A 24393-nucleotide genomic window follows, 5' to 3' on the forward strand; every position below is an offset into this window, starting at 1 on the left:
GAAGACAACACCCACCACACGGCCGTCGTGAGGATTCATGAAATCACTCACGCAGCCTGCTCAACAGGGCCCAGCTATAATATGTGCTCAGTGAATGGCAGCTGTCACTGTGTCCTACAGAAGCTGGCAGGGTCCTCTGAAACCTAGCTTGAAAAAATGCTAGAGGCCCAAGAAGCTGCTGAGAATGGTCTTGGCCACACTGGGCAGCTTCAGCCCTCACTGTGGTCAAGCAGGCAGGGTTGGGGCTGGGTGAGCGAGGCGGCACCACGATGCCGACTGGCCGATGTTGGTTCAAATCAACAAGACATGACTGACTCCCTAGGGATCAGGGCAGCCACAGGCCGACATGTCCCATCACCTGCTGCCCAGGTCACCCTCTCTCAGAAATCAGCCCGATCCCAGCTAACACTCTGAATTCTCAGAATGTTCTCCTGGCCCAAGACTCCCAGTAATGATCAGTGATGAGGCACCTCATCAGTGACGGGCCTCTGAGCACCTGGGAGCAGCCCACTACACACACATGCTGGCCATGCCAGGGGCTTTCTCACTTCAAAGTGCCATGTGGTCTGGAGGGGGCCTATTTTATCATCCTTCTCAAAGTGCAGAGGGCTCTGGGCTGGACTGCACCAACACAGGGGCTGTCCCGTGTCACCTGTTGCCACTGCCCCTAACTCGGCATTTTGTTTTCTCTTCAACCAACTTTTAAGCACCAAAACTGGGTTCACAGCCTTCCTAACCGTGGGCTTAGGGAGGGGGCTGAATCTTTCATGTCTGTGTCTTCAGGGCCTGGCACACAGGAGGAGCCAATGAAATGTGCTCAGGTACACGGCACCAGCTATGCGGCACACAGGCACAGCCACAAGGCCATGAACTGCTCCACACAGAGGGCCTGATTCTCCTGAGCGAATGAAGGCATTACCGGGTTTAAGCCCTACGGCAACTACCAACCCTCAAGTACAAAGGTCAGCTAGGCTCTGTGGGACGCAAGGCCGTGGACGGCCTTTGAACACACAAGGAGACGCAGGAGGGACGACCAAGGAGGCAGGTTGACTGACAGGTATTTGGGCAAGAATTTCCAGCTAAGTAACAGCAGAAACCCAAACCTGCTAAGGCATGCGGGTGGACAAAACAACCCTCCATAAGGCAAGATACCTGGCTCCACTGGCAGTGGACGGTGCTGGGGGCTGGTGCTGCGCTCCCAGGTGGGAGAGGCTGGAGCGGTAGAGGGGCTGGTTCCCCAGGGAGGGCGGCGGCACCCCACCCCAGGGGTTGGTGGTGTTCAGCCTGGGCGCAGACCTGGCCCCAGAGAGTGAGGGCTTGTTGTATGGGGCAAAGGCCTGGTGGGCCCCAAAGGCAATGGCGGTCCTGTGGGGATGCTGGGAGACAGGGTACGCGGGGAGGTTGGTCATGGAGTGGCGGTAGCGGCCCGACACGGGGCCAGTTCTGCCGCTGTTGAGGCACTGATGGCAAGAGCAGGCGACTCCTGTGTGGCCTGGTGGAGCAATGATGGTGGTCACCGGGTAAGGGGGCCCTGCCTGGCGCCGCACGCTACGGCAGAAGCTCGAAGTCTTGTTGGTCTGCGTGTGGGTGCTGTAGTTGACAGTATAGTTGTACCCCAGGGGGGCCAAGTCCACAAGCTGGTTGCCCCTGGCCACCTGCTGCTCCAGATAGTCACAGACGCTGGCTTCATACGCTGTCCAGGAGCCGTCGTCACTCAGCCACTCCCAGATGATGCCCCGACCAGGGGCTGAGTGCTGGGGAAACAGGTGTCTCCGCACAGACCGCATGGTGCCTGTTTTAAAAGGAATATTTACACATAAATGGTTAATCTGCAAGCCCCCCAAAACCAAGAGAGTTTAAAAATTCATTTTCCCACAACCAAAATAAACCAGTATGATCACAGTGCATCTATGGTCATGTTGTTATTTGACCTAAAGGCTGGCATTGGTTATTTTTCCCAAATTTTGGGTGAAGGGTAGACAGCTCTCGAGGTAAAGAAACTGGGGCCCAAAGAGATCAAACAGCAGAAGGGTAGCTGCGATCCTCGCCAGGAGGCAGGGATGCTGGAAGCTTAGGACAAAGAACAGCTGTGGCTCAGACTCCAGGAAGCTCCTCAGATTTCTAATGCTGAAACCTATACAGCCCCACTTAAAAAACTGAAAACAAAAGAGAACAAAGAAAATTAAATCACCTGTAACCCAACCACCAAAAGGAAGGCACACAGTTTATATGGCAAGGCCTTTCTTCCCATCCAGTCTTTCAAGCACGTGCACTTAGGTGGCTGCTGACCACACTGGAAACTTCCTGCCGTTTTCATGTATCATGCCTTAAGGACTTCCTATGTCTCTACCACCTCGTAAAACTCAATAATTGTTACATAATTCTTTTATATGGATCTGCCATTCCCTTCGACTTCTCAAGTAGCAACTACTGGGAAGCACCCCATGGGTAGCTATTATTCTTAATAAACCAAACCTGAAGATTGAGGAAAAAAAGAAAAAAGACCACTTTGGGCCATGCTTCCAACAGCACTTGCCAAAAGCTGATCCCTGCAAACTTAACCACTCGGCCATGGGGCCAGCCCCTGGGCCAATAATTCTTTGTCATGGGGCCAGTCCTGTACATTGTAGGATGTTTAGTAGCATCCCTGGCCTCCACCCCTAGATGCCAGTAGCACCTCTCCCCACCATAGTCACGATAATCAAAAATGCCTCCAAACATTGTCAAACGCCCTGGGAGACAAAAATCACTCCCAGTTGAGAACCACTGAGTTAGACGGACAGGGTATAGCACCGGGAGGAAGCCGGTGGCCCCATTCACAGTAACACTGACCAAAACACAAAGTGGGGCCAGCCTCATGGCCGAGCGGTTAAGTTCACGCACTCCACTTTGGCGGTCCAGGGTTTCACCGGTTCGGATCCTGGGTGCGGACCTAGCACCGCTTGTCGAGCCATGCTGAGATGGCATCCAACAGCACAACTAGAAGGACCTACAACTAGAATATACAACTATGCACTGGGGGGCTTTGGGGACAAGAAGACGAAAAACACACACACACACAAAACAAACACAGGTACACAGGAGAGTGAAGCAACCTGCCCAGGACACAGAGTTACAGTGCAGTGGAGCAGTATTCAGCACCAGGCCCTCCTAATCAGCATGGCATACTACCTTCATGCCAGCCTGCTTGCCTTCGAATCTCTGCAGGTAGAGAGAGGCATCTTTGGTTTGGAAGACAAGGGAAAAGGGGCTGGGAAGGCCTCTAACTGTGCTCCCAAGGCATGCTCTCCTACTAAGGGGGACATTGCATACAGTGTGGTACCTGCCATCACTCACAGCACCCGCCTCCCGATCGCCTGCATTTCAGGGACAGGACGAAGCTCTGAGAGTCACTTCTATAACCCCGACACGTAGCATGGCACCCACCCCAAAGCAGGTGTTCAGACATGTACTAGAGGCAAGAAGTGTCTTACCCGTGTCCTGGCGGAACTGGGTCCAGCTGGGGAGGTCGATGATGTACGGGGCCAGTGAGGGGTCAGCTTGGCCTAAGGGGATGCTGTGGGCCAGGCTCCCTAGGCCAAAGCGCTGGCCCTTCTGCTGGACAAATTGCTGCTCGATGTAGCTGCAGACAGTGGCACTGTAGGGATGCCAGGTGCCCAGCCCGTCCTGCCATTCCCACACGGCCACTGCCACGGGGCTGGCATACACCTGAGCCAGGGAAGGGCTTGGGGCCATGGCCATCTTCCCCAGGACTCCTCCCAAAAAGCTTTAGACCACTCTGGGCTGGAGTCTTGGGTTCATCGCCCAGTGCTTCCAGCAGACCTGCAAACAGGACAGACAAGCAGTTACCGACACACACAGTGGCCCTGCCAGAGATGGCCTCAGAGCAGGGAAAAAATCATGCTCTTCCACAGTCGGTTTTTTCCAAACACCTTAAGGGCATCGTGAAGCAAGTACCTGATCCTGCTTTTTGCTCAGTCAGCCACAAAGAATTCAGAGTCAACCAAGCAGCCTACCTACCTCTGCGGATGTTCAGGAAGATACAGTAGAGTGAATTTTGGGTCCTAATCATCAGCCCAGCTTGTCTTTTTACCAATAATTTCCCTCTGACCCAACTACTACATGTGTATCCTTTTATACTGTATGTATTTTCATGAGTCACCCCAAATCCTTCGTGGGCCAAGGCCATGATGACCCCTGAGATCTGTGTGAGGGCTCTACGGTTCCCAAAGCTGGTTTGTTTATTAACACCTGCTAGGCTACAGATGGGAACAAACTGTGTCAGAAAGAACCAGAGGCTCAAGGACACCCAGGGGGTCAGTGGCAGAGCTGGGACTCAAAGCATGGGTCCTAGCTCCACCCAGGTCTCCAGGCTGCCCCTTGCGGCATCATTAACCACAAAGGATGCCCTAGGCGGACATTAAAATCTCAGCATGCCAAAGCCCTCCCTCCCTGGCCTCTCTGCATCCCTCTCCCTGTGCCTGTGCCTCACTGGCCAGCAGGCAGGTCCAGAGAGCTTACATTCATCTCCCGAGACTTTCTCCCAGTCACTCCACCCCTCCCTCTTCCCTTGGAAACTCTACCGTCCTTCAAGCCCAGCCTGCGCCATTCAGGGAGCCCTTCCCCGGCCACTCGGCACATGAACTTCTCCTTGGCCGCACCAACCAGAAGGCTAATGCCCATCCACACATAAGTACAATGACGTTCCATGTCTCTCTGCCCCCCCAGATGGCAGCCACCCAGGAGACTGCCTTGTCCACAGCCGTATCGCCAAGCCCAGCACAAGCCCTGTCATGTATAAGGGTCACAGTTCAAAACACGGCTGAACGCAAGTGGAGGATGATTCTATGTTCTGCGGCTATCTGCAGGAGCAAAGAGGTCTGCGAACGCATTCCATCGTGTGGTACCCCGGAGCACCAGCTCTAGAGTCAAGAGGAACAGGACCAACATTTAGTGACAGACGCCAAATGTACCCGTCTCATTTCAGCCTAACAGACTGACAGATGGTACTTCTCCCACTTTATGGACAGGAAACCAAGGCTCAAAGAAGTCAAGGTCTTATTGAAGGTCACAGTATTCTGCTAAGTGGCAGCACAGAGAACCAACCCAGATCGATCTAGCTCTAACGCCCATTTTCTTAGAGAGGAAGGCTCAGCCTGAGCTCTGCCTTAGGCTCCACTTACAGGCCCCACTTGGGCAGAAGAAGGAAGGGAGAGAGGAACCCTCATCTCAAGCCCCAAGTCCCCTCAGCTCCTCGCAGGGCCCTGGTGCCAACAGGTTCCTAGTCACACCATCTGCTCTGATTACCACACAACCCCCTTAAGCACACACATCGAATTTTATCCTTTTTGCAGAGGCCCAGGGAGTTGCAATGGCTTGCTTACGTGGCAAGTAACAGGGCTGGGATTGAGCTTGTGCTGCTGTCCCTCGGACTGCAGACACCATCAAGGTTTCGGTGAGAAGCCACAGGCAGCTGCCCCCCAAGGGAGGGAGAGCTGGAGCAGCGGCGAAGAGGAGCAGGCACGGGCTCTGGCGTCACCTCGCCGCTTCCTTGCTCCGCTTGCTGTGGCATCATCTTGAGGATGGTATTTAAGCTCAGCAAGCACCTTGGCCTCCCTCCCTTTCCCTGCCCTCACCCCCCACACCTACCCACCCTTCGAGCCTGGGTGAGGAGTGGCAGCCCCGGGCGGCCCCAGGCTACACAGTATGAGAACGCAGGCCATGAGTCAGGCCTGCAATCACCCTGAGCACACCTGTGGGTGGCAGGCCTGCCACTGAGCTGCCAATTGATCCAACAAAAGCCCATATCCAGCCCTGGAAGATTAGACCTGGGATGCCCTCAGGATGGCTGGTTGGCTTATTAACTCAGTGCCTGCAATTAGGAGTCTCTGTAGCCACATCCAAGAACAAATCACAGGACTGGCTTCGGAGCCAACTACTCCTGAGTCCGGACTTTCCTCCTGGCAGCGTCACTCATCCCTCAAGCAGCAGGGACCTCCCACACACCAGCGCATGTAGATGTCCCAGCATGCCCACACATCCCCAGATGAACCAACTCGCAGAGCTCTGCCAAACAGCCTGCGAAACACAGTCAAGAACTTCAGCTAAAGCTTTTCATGAAAGCGTTCAGCCCCCAGACTCTGGGCCCACCATGGTCCAGGCCCTGTCGGGGTCCTGGAGACCCAGAGATGAGGAGGTCATGGTGTACAAGCCCCCCCATGACTGGCCACGGTCCCCACTCATACCAAGGCCTCCACCCTTGGTACCTATATCCAGCCCTGTCAAAATCCAGCAAATGCCAGAAGATTAGGAGCCATTTCTCGCCTCCCAGCCATTGATCCTGCTGGTATATGTGTCCAGACTCCTGTCCTCTCTCCACCTGAGCCCCCAAGCAAACAGCCATTTTTTCAGACTCAGCCACCTCCTCTCCTGAGCCCTCTGACCCACCAGAAAGGGCTGACTCCACCCTCCAGTGCGTCTTCACTGCATAACCTGCTCACCCAAACACGACTGTATTTACTGGTTTCAGTATGTCTCCCCATTGGAGCAGGAACTTCCTGAGGGCAGAGCTGCGGCAGACCTAAGCTGGGGCCGCGGCTCTTCAAATGCCCAATATCCCAGAGGGTCTGAACCCCCAGAGGACGAAAGCAAGGAGAACCTTCCGCTCTGGGGGCCTGGGGCACGTTTGGTGCAATGCCCAGAAACACCCACTGGTGTTCCACTTGAACACAGCAATTATGCACACACAGCAGTTGTGTCAATGCGCCCATTCTCTGCAAAACCTCTGCCATCACGAAGCTGCAGTTCAAAAACCTAATTTGTCTTGGCTCCTAAGAATGGCGGCTATTTAGGGTGTTCTTAATTATGACAATTATATTATAATCGGCCAGGGAGAAAAGCCTCAATTAGGAGACAACCTAAACATCTTACAATAAGAGAATTCTTCATAAATTATGGTACATCCTAATGAGGAGATACAAGCCCTGCAAAATGTTTAGCAAAAGGCTTACAGACCTGAGATCATGCTCACAAGTTAACACAGAATGCGTAACTGGACACACTATGCTCTCAGGCAGGTGAGTGTGCCATTTACTGAGCACCTACCATGTGGCACACACTGGTGCTTTTGTCATCCAGTTCTCTCAACCCTCAACTGCCCTCGCAGGTAGGGACTATCCCCATTCTACAAACGAGGGAGCTGAGGCCAAAAGAAATTCAGAACTTACCCAAGGCCAGGCGGCCAGTCTGTGGAACCATGAAGCCTGTGTTGTTTCGATCTTATATAAAAAAATTTTTAAACGGCTGGGAGGTACACTCTTAATAGGAGTGATTAAATTCTAGGATCATTTTTCTTTAGCTCTTTCTGTACTTGCAAATGTTCTACAACGATCATATGACCTTTCATGATCAGAACAAAGTTATTTTTTTTAAAATATCAACAACTTTGACCACGAGAAAACCATCCTGCTTTCCCCTGCATTCTCCTGTCAGACATAGCTGCAAAGCCCTGTGCCCAGCGCTGTGGCTCTGAGGCACAGAGGAAGGCCGCCAGCCAACCATTTTCACACAGAAGAAAAAAGTTGCACGTGCCCACCAAGAGCCCTTCTATTTGCAGAGGATTTAGAAAAGCTTTAGAACAAGGTCTGAGCTGGCACAAGAATCTCAGCGAAAATCATCCTGCCTAACTGTGGGCCTCGGGGAGGGAGAACCACCCAAACGGGTCCCGGTGCAGTTGCGGCCTCCGGGAAGAAGGCCCCAGGTGTGGTTTCTAAACCGGTGCTCAGATCAAGAGATTATCAACTTGCCAACAAGTGAGAAGCCCGTTTCAACACTCCCGAGCCCACCAAAATATGTAACAACCTGGACTCCGCCTGGGCCCGGCCATTTACCTTCAGTCCCCACTGCTGCCGCAGTGTGCTCCCCAGCTGTCCTGAGCAGAGAGGAGCCCAGCTCACCCCTGTGCCGCAGCGAGGGGCACCTCCACTCGGCCTCCCCCATGCTCGGTGACCTCAGGACAGTCACCTCCCCTTCTCCACGCTCTACTACTCAGGCAGTGGGATGGGCTTTCCAGCCTTGTATGAGCAGAACTTTCCTCCAAATGTGTTCACACACCACCCACTGATATGTAAGATGCAGAAATGTGCGGGTGCTCTTTTCGACACAAAAGTGGCCTCCATTCCTAATCTTTGCAGAACAGAGACGTCTTGAGGAGCATGGATTGGAAACCAGTGAGACCAGGAGGTGACTTCAAGTCCTATTTCCTGAGCTGCCTCTTTCGGGCGCTTTCCTGGGCCTGAAACTCCACACCCCATGCCAAGCAGGTGACACGGTGAGCATGACCTTAACTACAGCACGGCCTGCGAGGACTCCTGACAGTGCAGGCGGCCCCCGGCACCGTCAGGAAGCCTCCCCACGGACCTGGGAAAGAGGAAGGCCGCACAGGAACATCCAAGAAACCATCTCCTTTACTGAAATCGCTTTTTAATACAAATTTAAAACAATGAAATATTATTTTTTGCCTATCAAAATAGTAAAAATAACTTAATTTCAACACTCAGCGCTGGGAAGAGTACACTGAGACTTCACACGGCTGGGAAGGATAAAACCTTTCCAGAGAACAGTTTGGTAATGTACCAAAAGGTTTAAAAATGTTCACTTCCTTTGACCCAGTAAAGAATCTAACTTAAGGAGATTACAGAAAAACTTTGACATACAGACATATTCACCACGGCACTATTTTATCCAGGTAGAAGAGAAGCACAGAGGAAACTCAATAGAAATGTACCAAAACGTTAACAACGGCTGCCTTTGAGTGGAGAAACGATAGGAGACCTTTTGTTCAACTTTCTTATATATCTGAACTTTTCACATTTTCTAAAGTGAGAAAGTATCACTTCTGTTATCGGAAACAAACCTCTTTAAAATGCCCAACACTTTTAAAAGATCATAAATATAAACCCGACCACCACCACTGTTACCTACCATTGTCACTTTATTATTTTTTATTAATTTTGGGGGGTAAGCTAACATCCACTGCCAATCCTTTTTTTTTTCCTTCTCCCTTTTTTTTTTTTTGCTGAGGAAGACTGGCCCTGAGCTAACATCCATGCCCATCTTCCTCTCCTTTCTATGTGTGATGCCTGCCACAGCATGGCTTGACAAGTGGTGTGTAGGTCTGCACCCAGGATCCAAACCAGCAAACCCTGGGCCGCTGAAATGGAACATGTGAACTTAACTGCTGCACCACTGGGCCGGCTCCACCATCATTACTTTAAGCGGCTGCTACTACCCCAGGGGAGTTTCACTAATAACAGGACTTGTCAAAGTACCACAGCATCTCCCTGCCAAGAGACGCATCCCCCATCCCTGGGCTCCAAGAAAATGCGTAAAACAGACCATGCAGGTGCCTAAACCATTGCAAGGTAGAGCACTGCAAGATGGGCCTTTTGTCTTGAGAGAACTGGCTCAAGCCCACGCCACCCAGGACTTACTAGGTCTCTGAGACGGAAGGAAACTAACACACGACTTGTCCCTTGCACACTGGGCTGCTGGAAGGGAACTGACAACTCGTCTTCTAGCTGGTGCCCGCCTTGAGCCCCCCAGGGGCAGGTCAGGGCAGAACCTTCCAAACGGGGCTCAGGAAGCCACAGGGTGGCCGGGGGCGGGCTCCAGCAACCTACAATTCCCTTGTGGGCACATCCTCCACCAGCACCAAGAACCTGCAGCTCCTTCTCCGCCAGGAGCAACCCGACCACCCACATGTAGTCCGAGGGCAGAGCCCCCTTCCCAGGTCTATGCATGGGCCAAAAGGGGGACTGTGGCAGCAGTGGCAGGTGCACTGGCAGTGAGCACAGCAACGGCTACCAACAAAGAGCTTACTATGCACCAGTCAGCGTGCTAAGTACCTCATACATGTTCTCATTTAATCCTCATGATCCCAGGGGGCGGGTGTTAATCTCTAATTTTATAAATGAGAAAAGTGAGGCAAAAGAAGATAAGCAACTTGCCCAAGAATAAGCTGTATATGTAAATGCGAATCAGTTTCCAGAGTCCACCAAGACAGAAGGGGTGAACTGATACTGGGCAGATCAGCAGGCCAGATGTGTGTCTGCCAACATAATTTCAGTTTTTTAAAATTGAGCCAATGTTTAAAACTTGGAATATTTGCCATTAAAAAAAAAACAAAAAACAAAGTCCAGATCTCCAGCTTCTCTTGAAAACCAGAAAAGTTGGCAACATTTGCTGGCCTGACCTAGATTCATTACCCAGCCAGCAACAACGAGCTGAACCACCACGAGGACAGGGACGTCCTCTGCAGGTTGCCACAGTTACCATGACTCCTCGTGGCAGGGGTCAGTCAGCAAACACTTCCTGTAAAGGGCCAGAAAGTCCACACTCACGACGGGGATCCGTTCTGAGAAACACATGCACTGTTAGGCGATTTTGTGGTTGTGCGAACACCACAGAGCGTACTTACACAAACCTAGATGGTACAGCCGACTACACACCTAGGATCCACTACAATCTTAGGGAACCCTGTCTTATATGCGGTCTGTTGTTGACTGAAACATCATTATGTGGCACGTGACCGTATTTTAAGCTTTGCAGGACAAAAAGCGTCTGTTGCAACTAGGCGACTCTGCCATTATAGTGTGAAAACAGCCATAGACAACATGTAAACTAACCAGAGTAGTTGTGTTCCAATAAAATTTTATTAACAAAAACAGGCTGGGGGCGGGATTTGGCCCACAGCACATGGTGTGCCAACCCTGCCCTACTGCCTCTCCACAGCTATCACAGCGCGCCCACTGCCATCGAGTTGAGAAATCCTTCTCTCAACCCATTTCTCTATCACAAAGTGGGCGAGCGCTTACGCCTCCGGCTAGCCTCCCCAACAACACGCCCTGCCCTCTGCAGACATGCCAGTCTTTGCCCAGCACCTGAGGATGAAACATAGCATGTTGTCAGGGCCACCCCCAGGCACCCCAACTGCTTCCCAGAGCCAGACCAGGCCTCGACACCTCCCCCTGTATGGGGAAATCGGGCCCTGGCCTACCTCTCTAGCTCTGCACACTTCCCCTGGACCCTTTTCCCTGTTCCCACAGCTTCCATAATCCCGTGCATGCAGATCACCCAAATCTTTCTTCAGATACCTGCCTGAGTCCCTCGACTCTCTGCTCCAGCCATCAGCAACTCCATGAAGGGCCCCGAACTGGCCAGGCTTCTTCATGCCCCTCACCCCCACTGAGAGTGTCCATCCCACCTGTCCACTTACTTATTTCTTAATTCCCAGCTTGAGCCTCTCTGCCCTGTGAAATGTTTCCTACACCCACAGGGAGAAGTGGCACTTGTAACAACCAACAACCAAGTGACTTCTGAGTGCAATGATCTACCGTCCCCTCCACTAGGACATAGGTTCCTGAAAGGCAAGCATTATGGCCAGGAAAAGATTTTTTTTTTTTTTTTTGCTGGGAAAGATTCACTCTGAGCTAACATCTGTTGCCAATCTTCCTCTCTACTTTTTTTTTCCCCAATGCCCCAGCCCATAGTTGTATATTTTAATTGCAAGTCCTTCTGGTTCTTCTACGGGAGCTGCCGCCACATCACAGCTACTGACACACAGGTGGTGTGGCTCCACGCCCAGGAACCGAACCCAGGGTGCCGAAGCGGAGTGTGCCGAACTTTAACCGCTAGGCCATCAGGGAAAGATTTTTCGAACAAGACACACAACACTGACCATAAATGAAAAAATACATTTCATCATGTTAAAATTAAGTATGGTTGTTCAACAAAACATGCCTTAAAGAAAGTATAAAGATAAGTTACAAGCTGGAAGCAGATATTTAGAATAAGCACAAAGGATTAAAATCAAGAATATATAAAGAACTCCTACAGGGCTGGCCCCGTGGCCGAGTGGTTAAGTTCACGCGCTCTGCTTTGGCAGCCCAGGGTTTCGTCGGTTCGGATCCTGGGCGTGGACACGGCATCGCTCGTCAGGCCACGCTGAGACGGTGTCCCACACAGCACAACCAGAGGCACCCACAACTAGAATATACAACTATGTACGGGGGCGGGGGGTGGGGGAGACACTTTAGGGAGAACAAGAGAAAAAAAAGAAGATTGGCAACAGATGTTAGCTCAGGTGCCAATCTTTAAAAAAAAAAAAAAAAAAAGAGGGACCCGGCCGAGTGGTCAAGTTTGGGCACTCTGCTTCGGCCAAGGTTTCGCCGGTTCAGGTCCTGGGCGCAGCCATGCTGAGGTGGCATCCCACATGCCACAACTAGAAAGACACACAACTAAAAATACACAACTGTGTACCAGGGGGCCTTGGGGAGAAAAAGGAAAAAAAAATACAATCCTAAAAAAAAAACTCCTACAAACCAATTTTTTTAAAAAAGCACCAGGAAACCCACAGAAAATTTGGTGAAAGACATGAACAAATATTTCACAGGAAACACATATGCCAATAAACTTATGAAGAGATGTTCAATGTCAGGGCTCGGGGACATAGAAATCAAGATTCCAAAGAATCCATTCTATACCCACTTGATTGGCAAAAATTTTAAAAGCTTACATACAGCAAATTTTGGGAAGAATGTGGAGCAACTGGAAGTCCCAAACTCTGCTGGTGGTGGAGTGGAAATTGGTACGACCACCTCAGAAAAGTCTGGCAACATCTACAAACATTATTTACCCTATGACCCAGCAAAATAACACCCCGAAGTTCAGACCCAAGCACACTTCTGCACACGTACAAGAGGAACCATGGATGCAAATGTCCACAGCAACACGCTCGCAATAGCAAAAACCCAGAAAGCACCAAGTGCCCGTGGACCGAGGATCAGACGCATAAACCATGTGCACACCATGGAATATTCCTCAGTAGTCAATACAAATGAACCAGATGCCATGCAATAACATGGATAAATCTTACCTATATATTTTTTTACTTTCCTTAGAATACACAGGTACCAAACTATATATAAATGAAAGCAAGGAGACCATGGTTATCTCAGGTGGGAACAGGGGAAAGATGAAATGATTAGATGTAAATTTTGTTTCAAGACCATAGCTTTTGTTTTGGGTGGATGGAATGCAGGAGCTTAATACATTCACTAAAAATAACTTAGTAAATAAGTAAAAGCAAGCCACACGTGACCACCGATGAGTGTGTATTAATCTATTTCTGTCTACCTGAGGTAAAAATGAAAACAAACACACAAAAGAGACCGTTTCCTTCATCTTTGTACTCCTAGGCCTGGCCCCCGATTTCTGCAGGCGCGTGTGGAATGAATGAGGACTTTTCTCCCTAGTCCACGGCCCCACCCCTGTTGGTGCCCTGAGCACCATGTGCGTGTCTGAAGCCAAACACCCTCCCTTCCTAACTCTCCTTTTCCTCCGAGATTCCCTGGCTCCACTCTGCCCCAAGCAGTTAGGAGAAAACCTGGGATTCCCGCTCCTCAGCTTCTCCCCTACAGCCCCACAGCTGCCTCGGCTTCCTCTCTGCTCCCGCCTCACCTCGTCAGCCCCAGCGGCCAGCATCTGGCTGCGACCTTGCTCAGTCCTCTCTCCCACTGGCCTCTCTAATTCTTGTCTCTCCTAGTCCACCTCAGAGGCGGGTGCAAGACTGAGCTTCCTGAAGTATTGCTCTGACCCTGTCTCCTCCACACCTGTGCTGGACTTCGGGGACAAAGTTCAAGTTCCTTGGGTTGACACTCAAAGCCCATTGCAATGCCTCCCTATCAAGAGTACTTGCCAGGGCACTTCCCTTCAATACACTCTTGCATCTTCATCTCCCCCTTCTTGATCCCTCCCAGAGTTGAAGTGATGACCCGCTACCCTCACATACATCCGGTTTGCCCACCGCCATCCTCACCTGACCCATACTTCCAAGGCCCAATTTAAACAGCACCTCCACGATGCCTTGAGGTGCCCAGCTGAAAGAACACACCTCTTACTAACTTCCACAGCATTCTGTCGGTCCCTTACAGTTCTCTATATCCATTCTAGCTCTTCAACGAGACTATGAACCTGAGGGCAAAATCTCACGTCCACCCCCGTGTCAGGGGCAGGCTCGATGGAAGGAATAGTCACAAAGAAAACAATCCAATCGAATGCACGCCACTTTCCAGCCGGTGTGCTCACTGAAAATGCCCAGTGTGGAATTCTGCTAAAATCCGCTGCGCCCCAGAGCCTTGGCGTGGGCCGCAAAACCCTCACACTCAGCCCTCGCCTCCCCTTCCAGCCTCCTCCACCCTACACCCAAGCCTTGTTGCTCCAGCCACATGAGCTGCTTACAGGGGCCCACGAGTGCCATGGAGCTTCACGACACCGCGCACGCCAAATCCTCTGCCAGCCTACTCCCCCACTTTCTGGGTCCTACTCTGTCTTCACAACTCACCTTAGTTATCATCTTCCAGAAGCCTTTCTGACCTTCCTACCTTCCCTCCTACCCCTTCTTGGAGGAGTGGGGGCTCTGCCCTGTGAGTCCCCCACCTCCCAACACACATCCCACTGACAACACCTTCTCACTATCTATGGTTCATCTGTCTTTTCCACCAAGCAATGAGCTCCCAGACGACAGAGCTCTGGTTCCTCATCTCTCTACCCCCAGGACTGAGCGTGGGGCTTGACGCAAAGGAGGCATCCTGTTGTGTCCATGTAACAAAAGAAATAAAACTTTCCAGTTCAAATGCAGAAACCATGACCTATGTCCTTCATCCCGAAAAGCATGTGTTAAAGTGGAAACCATGTGGAAAGGATCTTCTAAGACTGGTTAAACAGGAGAAGCCGTTGGCAAGAAGCCACTTGAATTTATTTGAGAGAGTTGGCAATCAACAATCAACTCCCACGGCTCACCTTTATTCTGGAGACCTCACATTCCCCCCTCATCAGTCCCCACCTTATCTAATGAAAACCAGATTGAGAGGCAGCCGTGTCAGCTCCCCGTGGCTCTCACCTTTTCTCTCTGGAGAGCCGGCACAAACTGTCCCTTCTGGATGGAGACACCAGATCCTTAGGAGGAATGACTTGTTTGAGTTCCCATCTTGATATAAAATGCAAACAACAAAAACTGGGCAAATCTGAAAGTCTTGCTGACTCAGCAACACAAATTCCAAGGCACCTTTGCCAACAAGGAAGAAGATGGTCAGGTTTTAAATTGAGAAACAGCAGTTGGTGAAAACGAATGCACAGATGTTGGGTCCGTGTGCTACGGCTGGGGACTGGAAACCACCAGATTTATTGTTCAACAGCCTGGGCAGAGCAGAAGTACAATAGCCTCCCTCTGCCCACTACAATAATCAAGGGGATAGTTAAAAAAAACCTCAGCCCTTTCACAGAAAGGCCTAAAAGGACTTCATAAGCCAGTCTGCAGTGTAGGTCCCCAGGAAATTAGCAGAGAGGGTAAAAGTCTGACGAAGGTCACACAGCAAATAAAGAAGAGGCCTAGTTACAGTTACCCTGACGGTTTAAGTAAAGCCTGGTTTTGGCTATCAGAAAGTCCACCTCACAGAACTCTAGAGGAGCTAGGATGGCACGCAGAAATACCGAGTTTCTCAAGGGTCTAAGTGTCCGTGCACACACACTTTCCACTGGCACCGGCACTTGGGGAAGTGGAATCAGTGTGGAGGACAGTAGGTGGCTGAGAAAGGCGGGATGAAACGGGAGCTCCAGAAAAAGTCTCCTAGGTTCTCTTCAGCATCCACGACCCCCCAAAAGTGACCCCGGGCCTCAGGAACAGCAGCTTCCTGGAAAGCGGACCCTACTGGAGACGAGGGAAGCAGAGTTCAGAGGCAAACTCCTCTGAAGTACAGCCCCCGGCTCCAGCGAGTCGTCCACCAGGAGGCAGACCCCAGCAGAACCCGCACCCTAACCAGGCAGCCCGGTGGCAAACCTCTCCACCGCCTCCTCCGGGGCCTGTGGGAAGGGTGCACGCCTCCCGACAGACCCAAACTCGGGGTCTGCGCCCCTCCCCTGAGAGCTCTTCGGCTTCCACCCCAGCGCTCACCCTCGCACCCAGCACCCAGTCCTGCCCCGAGCTCCCAGCGCCTCCCAGTTCCCCCAACTCCCGCCTCCGGGACCTCCAGCCTGGAGGCCAGTCCTCACAATCCCCCCGGACCTCACCCCGGGGCTCCCCTCGGCCCGGCCCAGCCCTCCCTCACTCCCACACCCGCCCCCTTCCGGCCCCAGCTCGGCTCGGTCTCCCCCGAGCCCTCGGGACCCCAGCTCTGGCGACGAGCCCGTGGCCTGCCTGCCCCTCTCACCGAGGCTGAGGACGGCGAGGGGGCAGGCTGAGGAGACCGCCGCGCTCGGGCAGCAGCTCGAGCTTGGCCTGGGCTCCGCTCCGGCTGCCGCTCTGACTCTAAGGAGGAGGCAGCCCGAGTGAAACTCGGCGTCGCAGCTTCCTTGTGCCCCGGTGCGCATGCTCAGGACGCGGGGCCTTCTGGGAAATGTAGTTCCGGTGGCGCGGCGGGGGGCGGGGCTGAACTCGACACATACCTAGTCAGGTGTATCTATTTTTCTTAGCCTGTTCACTCGTTACTTACTCTTTCGTTAATTTGCCGACTCATTTTAAATAGTTTTTACCGTCACAGACATGGTGCCAGGCCGCGTGCTAGGTACTGGGGATTAAAAGGTGAATCAGAAACTTGTTTTCTCTTCTGGGAGAGCTTCGTATCTACTTGACAGACATTTAAACACACAATTACAATATAGTGGGATAAATGTGATCAAGAAGTGGGAGCACGGGGGCCAGCCCTGTGGCCGAGTGGTTAAGTTCCTGTGCTCTGCTTTGGCGGCCCAGGGTTTCGCCCGTTCTGATCTTGGGCGCGGACATGGCACTGCTGGTCAGGCCATGCTGAGGCGGCAACCCACATCCCACAACTAGAAGGACCCACAACTAAAAAAAAAATACACAACTATGTATAGGGCGGGGGCGGGGGGGCCTTTGGGGAGAAAGAGGAAAAATAAAAAAATGAAAAAATTTTTAAAAAGTGGGAGCGCAGAAGGGTGTGCCTAATGGGGGGGCAGGGGTAGTGTCAGAAAGACGTCACAAAGGAGGTGACCCCCGAGTTGGATTTTGAAGCCCATGTAGAGGTTTGACAGATGGAGTACAGGGAAGCCCTTGCAGAGGAAGAGAGCTAGGAAAGTGCCCGAAACATTCAGGAAGCAGTGAAATTGCTGTCCTTGTGGCCAGGACAGAGGGTACATGGAGGGGATGAGGACAGAGAAAATGGATTAGGGTGTGGCAGGATATGAGTATGAGGAGAAGGCTGAGTAAGATTATGATGAACTTTAAATGCCATGCAAGGAATTTAGGCAACTGGAGCCAATGGAAGGAGTTTAGCAGGGGAATGACAGGGTCAGCATAGCACTCTAGAAGGGTACCCTGTGTGGTGGGGTAGGATAAATTAAAGAGAGAGAAAAGAGCCAGGAAACCAGTTTGGAGGCTATTGCTGTAATCCAGGTCAAAGGTGATAAGACTTGAACGAGGCTGGTGACTAATCTTTTGGGATCACAGACCTCCTTTACAAAGCTCAAGATAGCTACTCCCAGAAAAACGTTTGCTGTAACTATTCACACGTGTACCCACACATTACACACACACACAATCTTTTTTAAAATTAATTAATTAGTTTATTTTTTTGAGGAAGATTAGCTCTGAGCTAACATCTGCTGCCAATCCTCCTCTTTTTGCTGAGAAAGACTGGCCCTGAGTTACCATCCGTGCCCATCTTCCTCTACTTTATATGTGGGACACCTGCCACAACATGGTTTGCCAAGCAGTGCCATGTCCGCACCCGGGATCTGAACTGGTGAACCCCTGGCCACCGAATCGGAATGTGTGAACTTAACTGCTGCGCCACCGGGCCAGCCCCTAACATGCACACAATATTGCATACAGTTTCAGGGGGTTCAGAGTCCTCTGAATCTTGGAGTCTAGGTAAGTATCCTTACGTAATCTAAAGTCACTCATACTTTATCAGGGATTTGAGGAAGATTTAGACTGCTGGAGCTGGAAGAAGAGACCTCCCCCATCATCCAGTTCTAACACTTTGTTTTATAGAAGAGGAAGCTGAGGCCCGAGAGGGGGAGTAACCCGCCCAAAGTTCGTGAAAGGACGAGGGCCTGCATCAGGCCATCTTTAGTGCCCTAGGCCAGGCGTCTGCCGCCCAGGAGCTGACTTACAGGGCCCAGGCCTGAGTCTAGGACTGCACCAGAGTCACGTTCTCCCACTTACGCCCAGAGCCAGCCCTCCCTCGAGAAATGAAGGGTAGCATTTTACCTGTGATTTATATTAGATGGCTGCAATGCTACAGATTAGGATGGGAACGTTTCCCCTCCCCTCTGAAAGTGGCAGTTTTCTCAGCCATAACCATTGACAAATAGAAATGGCAAGCAATAGGATATATTGGAGTGTATGAAGAAGCCATTCGGTGTAAACCTAATTCGGCCTGACTTTGTTTTTCTAAAAGAACCTGACATGGCCATTGAGCAGGCATTGTATATCTGCTTTAAACATTTCCTATGGCAAGATCAGTGCCCTTAAAATAAAGGTGCACCTTCCCCCCAAATTGGCATTTCCTTAAGGATAAGCATCTTTCCTTAGGCTAGGAACTGATTGCTCTGCCAACCTGTGACCACCCACCTTAATACAACAGAACTGCCACCCTGCTGTGCAGACAGAGCAGTCACGTGACTATTGTAAAAGGGACATTTCAATCATATGTGAAACATCCTCTTTGAGGGTATATAACCTCTCTGTCCACCCCACTTCTTTGGTGCCCTTCCTTCCTCAGGGAAGAAAGGCCCCAGGCCATGGTCCTCACATTTTGGCTCAGAATAAACTCACCCAAATTTTCATTTATAGATTGGTTATGGATTATTTGCACTGACACCATCTGTAACATTCCTCGAGCACCTAACATATGCCATGCACTTGCCATGCATCACCTCATTGAATCCCCTCAAGGAGGTCAGTGCTATCATTATTCCCATTTTATTTTATTTTTCTTTTTTCAATCTTTTTTTTTTTTGAGGAAGATTAGTCCTGAGCTAACTGCTGCCAATCCTCTTTTTGCTGAGGAAGACTGGCCCTGAGCTAACATCTGTGCCCATCTTCCTCTACATTATATGTGAGATGCCTGACACAGCATGGCATGTCAAGCGGTGCCATGTCCACACCCGGGATCCGAACCGGTGAACCCCAGGCCTCCAAAGTGGAATGTGCGAACTTAACTGCTGCACCTCCGGGCTGGCCCAAATTATCCCCATTTTAAAGATGAGGATACTGAGGCCCAGAGCTTAAGCAATGTGTCTAAAGTCACACAGTTGACAACTGGCAGAGTTGGTCTTTAAATCGAGGTGGTGTCTAACTCCAGATTTGAGCACCCTCATGTGACTGGCCTCATTGCCAGGGGGTTGCAGAGGAAATGGTCTGATGCATTAGAGAAACCTCTCAACATCCAAAACATATTTTCTTAAGTGCTTCCTTTTCCCTCAGCCAAACACTGGAGTAATAGTTATTGTCCAAAAACCCCACTGCACACACACCTAGAGCCTCGGAGAGAACAATGGAGGAGGCTGGGCTGGAAAGGCTCTGGAGCCCAGGCTCTTCCGAGGGGAGGACTCTAAGCACAGCGAGCTGGAGGAGCTCCGGGGAAGGCTTCCTGGGGCTGCCAAGGTTGGGGACCAGTGTGGGAGCCAGGGTAAAGGCTGGAGTAGAGAAGTTTCACAGAGGCAGGAAGCAGGACACAACCTGGGTGCATGGGAGTGCCCTTCCACAAGATGGAGAACATTAGAAAAGGGGTGGGTTCATCAACAAGTTGAGCGTGAGGTAGGAGAGCGGGAAGAACATCCAGATGTGAGATTCTCGAGAGATCTGGGCCAGAAACAGGGATTCAGGAGTCACAGGCAATGAATTCATCTGAGAGGACCACAGAGGATGAGAAAGAGAAATCCAGGACTGAGGAACTCTGACTCTCGAAGAACAGGTGAGAGATAGAAGTGTCTGGAGAGAGGCGGGACTGGGGAACATCGGGTGAGCATGATGGCAGAGAACCAAGGAGAATGTCCCAGAAGGCAGTGCTCAGTGCTGACAGACACTTCTGAGAGGCCCAACCAGCTGGTCCCCTGGGAGGGCCTCCCAGTTCTGGGCTCATTTTTTCAGTTAAACAGCTGACTTCAAGAAAGGTCCCAAGGGGCTGGCCCCGTGGTGCAGCAGTTAAGTTTGCACGTTCTGCTTCAGAGGTCCGGGGTTCACCAGTTCAGATCCCAGGTGCGGACATGGCACCGCTCAGCAAGCCATGCTGTGGTAGGTGTCCCACATATAAAGTAGAGGAAGATGGGCACGGATGGTAACTCAGGGCCAGTCTTCCTCAGCAAAAAGAGGATTGGCAGCAGATGTTAGCTCAGGGCTAATCTTCCTCAAAAAAAGAGAAAAAAAAGAAAGGCCTCCAACTTCTGACTTAGGTACAGGGAGGCCATTGGTGACCACAGAGTGGTTTCCATTGAGAGGTAGGGGCTGGAGCAGATGTCTGTGGTTGTGAAGGCTAGGAATGCAGTCTGGGAGTGTAGACAACTTTTTCAAGAACAACTTTTGTGTTCCATACACTGGGCGCCGGGGGGCAGGGGCCAGCAGAGGATACACCCACTCCTGTGGGATGACGCCACTTACATAAGGTTGCCCACAGCTGTGTGTGTCTGAAGCATGCTAGCCCACACGGTAGGTAACAGCTCGGGGTAGGGGGACAGCAGGTGATTTTTCACTTTCTTTATCCTTTTCCTGTATCATTTGAGTGTCCCAATGAATAGTTCCATTTTTATAACCTGAAAAGAAAGACTATTTTTATTTGGGAAAAATAAAGAGTTCTGATCGTGAAAGGGAGCAAAATAGGGCAGCAGCAAGTGGCGGGGGGCGGGGCACGGCCTCTTCGGTTTTAGCCAGGAAAGAGTGAGTGCGCTGTGTTCTGAGGCTGCAGCAGGATGTCCCTCAGGAAGCTGGAAAGGAGGAAAACAGGACTGGCCACTTGCAAACAGAACTTTAAGCCAATATACATAGGAAAAGACCCAAAACCGCTGACCTGCCCTGCAGAGGCGGGCTGGGCAAGTAACCAGGGAACACTGGGTAGAAAGAATGAGGAAGACACAGGTGCTGATGGAACAGGTGGCCAAGATCTATTGTCAAGTAAAAAAGGAACTTTCAGAGCAGAGGGGCACCTATTTGTGTTTTTGGGGTTTGTTTTTAATGCACAGCCAGGCTTGCAGGCATAGAAAGTTTCTGGGAGGAAACCTAAGAAGCTCCGAGAAGGACGGGGATGAGCTGAGAATTTTTTAAAATTTCTTATGTACTCATGCCGTTTTTTTCTACTAGAAAAATGTGAGGTTGCCCCCCCGCCACACACACACACAGTAGGGCAGCTTAGGTGTACCTTGTGCAAAGGCACGAAGCCTCGGGGTGCGCAGGGGCTGTGTCCTAAATGGTCTCCCCAGAAGGGGAGCCTTTTTTTTTAATGTCTCAAAGGCTGGAGTCTGTGCCGCCCACAGGCCTTCGAGGCCAAGCGACTGAGAATGAATGACGTGGTCCAAGAAAGAATGTGGCTGTTGGCCGTGGGGAGTGGTGGTGGCCAAAGAAACTTAGATTGAAAAAAAAGTCCTTGAACTCCACTCCAGGTGTCAGGGCTTGCTGCTTCGGGAGGTTCCAATCCTGGAACCAGCCCCGGCTCACCCAGGAGCAAGAAAAGACCAATGTAAAGCTGGGGAAAGGTAAGACGCTGGGGTCCAGTGTCGCTGCGAAGGGGCTCAGCACTTTTGGATGTTTTGCTTGCGAAGGCAGAATTCTGTTGCTTGGTGCCTCTGCTAATTGGCCCCCATCTGACACGCTGGAGGGATTGGCTGATTAGAAGCCACAGCTGCCTTGCTCATTATTTCTGATTAAGAGACAGCACCTGGCATCTCTGGGCAAGGTGCCGGCTCCGGACCCAGGTGTGAGCCACACAGTCAACAAAAGCGTGATGGCTTTGCAGCCCTGAGGAGTGAAGCAGCCTCCTGAAACAGCACTGCCTTGTGTAAGTTCCGGCCCCTTGGAACACATTTGGAACTGGCTCGTCCTTCTTTCGAGTTCCCTTGCTGCAGGTCTGAAATTAACTGACGTGCGCTCAGTTCACTCATCAGAGAAGTTTAACACTCAGCAATCGCACTGGGCCTGTTCCCCTCATCCATAGTTATTGTTCTGGTTGTGAATTAATGCTCTGGCACCCTGGTTGGGATCTAGAATTGCTCAAGGGGTCAGCTGTGGTGTGTGGACAAGCCAGGCTTCCTAGCCTAGGGCTGAGGGCACAATGTTATCTTGGGAGACGCAGTGCTATCTTTCTGCTGGTATTACCTCCCTCTGAAAACTTCCACTAGCCTAGGAGTTGCTTAGAATCTATTACTAAAAATACGTGACAAATCTAACAACTATCAGGAAAAAGTCTGAAATGGGCAAAAAGATTCCTGGCTGTCACCTTCCCAGATTATCTGAGTCCATAAATTGGTGCCTTTCCTAGTATTTGACTAAGGTATTTTGCAATTCTGTGAATTGCAGAAAACTGATAGTCATGCAAATGACTGCAAATGATTCTTTTCTGTATAGAGATGCAATTGACTTCTGCCCGATGGAAGAAGCCATTTTTGCATCTATCGGCAAATTCACTTCTGCCTTTCCTGATTAGCTTTGTAGAAGTCTGGTCTTTGAATTCTCCCTTGAACCAGTTTTTTTCCATCTTACAGTTTCCCTCAGTGAATGAGTTAAAACAAGATGTTTGACACATTTTCATTTTGTATTTATATGATCATGATTTTCCCCCCATTGTCCATTAACATACCTCATTTCCCTTTTTTCCCTGGCTACCAGGAAGCACAAAAGCAAAATTTTAAACCCACAAAGTGTTGATTCACCGAGAGTTGCACAGGATATAATGGGAAGCTCCCCCAAACAACAGGGAGAGGTGATAGAAAGTGGGACAACCCTCGGCTGCCTGCCATCTCCCTCCCTTTCCTGCTCAAGTTCCACCTTGAGGTCGGAAAGCAGGGCCCTGTGACGTTACTGCCGGCGGCTGTCTCTCCTGCCCTGACCGGGGCCAGGTTCAGCCTGAGCTGAGGCCCATCTGGAACTGCCTGGGGCTGACACTCAGGGTCATGTCCTAGTCACACTTCCTCCCCACACCATACACAGCCACTTCCTCTTTCTGCTGAGGACAGCAGAAGCTGAACGAGAGATGAGTTTCCAGAATGTTGCAACACCCGGGAACAGGAGGGCAAATAATGGAGGCGTGTTTGTGGCAGGGACAGTCCCCCAGGATGTCTTGGGAGTAGCCCTAGCTTAGAGAGCAGCTCCAACTGAACACATGTTGGGTACCAAGTATCACATTAGTCCTCACAATAACCCTGAAGTCAAGAACTCCCCCATCTGAAGCAGGACGATGCTAAGAGAGGAAACAGAGTCGGGGTAGAGCTGGTGGGGGGAGGTGAGACAGGCCATCTGGCCCCAAGAGTCCTGTGCATGGACCAGGAGCCCACCAAGTGCCCTGCTCACAACCTCCAGACAGTCCTGTGTCAACAAAAATAATCCATAACCAACCTATAAACGGAAATTTGGGTGACTTTATTCTGAGCCTAAATGTGAGGACCGTGGCCCAGGGCCTTCCTTCCCCAAGGAAGGAAGGGCACCAAAGAAGTGGGGCGACAGAGTGGTTATATACCCCCAAAGAGGATGTTTCACATGATTGAAATGTCCCTTTTACAATAGTCACAAGACTGCTCTGTCTGCACAGCAATTGATGGACGCCGCTGGTAGTGGGTCTGCTGTCTCAGTGGATACAACAGGGTGGCAGGTCTGTCGTCCTGAGCTGGGTGGTCACAGGTGAGCACAGCAATCAGTTCCTAACCTGGGAGAGATGCTTATCCTTAAGGAAACGCCAATGTGTATGTGGGGAGTTGCACTTTTATCTTAAGGGCATTCATTCTTGCCATAGGAAATGCTTAAAGCAGATATACAATGCATGCTCAATGGCCATACCAGGCCCCTTTGGAAAAAGTCAGGCCGAATTAGGTTTACACCAAATGGCTTCCTCATATACTCCAATATATTTGATTGATTTGTATTTGTCACCTGTTACCCCCATCTTACAGATGAGGTGACCTGCAAGCCAGACAAGGGCAGGGAGCCCGGCTGGCTTTCTCTCAGCCTCCAGGCTACCTTCTCTGCTCCTCCAATTCATTTCCCTGACGGGGACGGTCCATCCATGGCAATGAGAGCACTTCAGTGTCCTTTCCACGTTGCCATCGTCAGCCCTGAGGCTTCCCTCTCCCCTCTTTGGACATCGAGGCCCTCCACTGCCCCAGGGCACAGGT

The 24393-nt window shown here is 51.0% G+C and overlaps 1 protein-coding gene across 8 annotated transcripts in view; it reads right to left on the minus strand.

Moving 5' to 3' along the window:
* Positions 1–16455, minus strand: part of DTX2 (deltex E3 ubiquitin ligase 2) — a 34731-nt gene extending 18276 nt beyond the window's left edge. For 2 of the 8 annotated variants that reach the window (XM_070566403.1, XM_070566399.1), the window contains exons 1-4: positions 16266–16429; positions 14960–15046; positions 3474–3822; positions 1153–1792 (exon numbers count right to left, since the gene is read on the minus strand). In XM_070566403.1, the coding sequence (XP_070422504.1) occupies positions 1153–1792; positions 3474–3741 (908 nt within the window). In that variant the 5' untranslated portion in view covers positions 3742–3822; positions 14960–15046; positions 16266–16429. Of the gene's footprint in view, positions 1–1152; positions 1793–3473; positions 3823–5384; positions 5585–14959; positions 15125–16265 lie in introns of those variants that run through there. The other 6 variants (XM_070566405.1, XM_070566401.1, XM_070566402.1 and 3 more) reach the window with 5 other exon arrangements.
* Between the last annotated feature and the right edge of the window lie 7938 nt (positions 16456–24393).

The sequence above is a fragment of the Equus przewalskii genome, chromosome 12 (genome assembly GCF_037783145.1).
Source record: "Equus przewalskii isolate Varuska chromosome 12, EquPr2, whole genome shotgun sequence".
Lineage (NCBI taxonomy): Eukaryota > Metazoa > Chordata > Mammalia > Perissodactyla > Equidae > Equus > Equus przewalskii.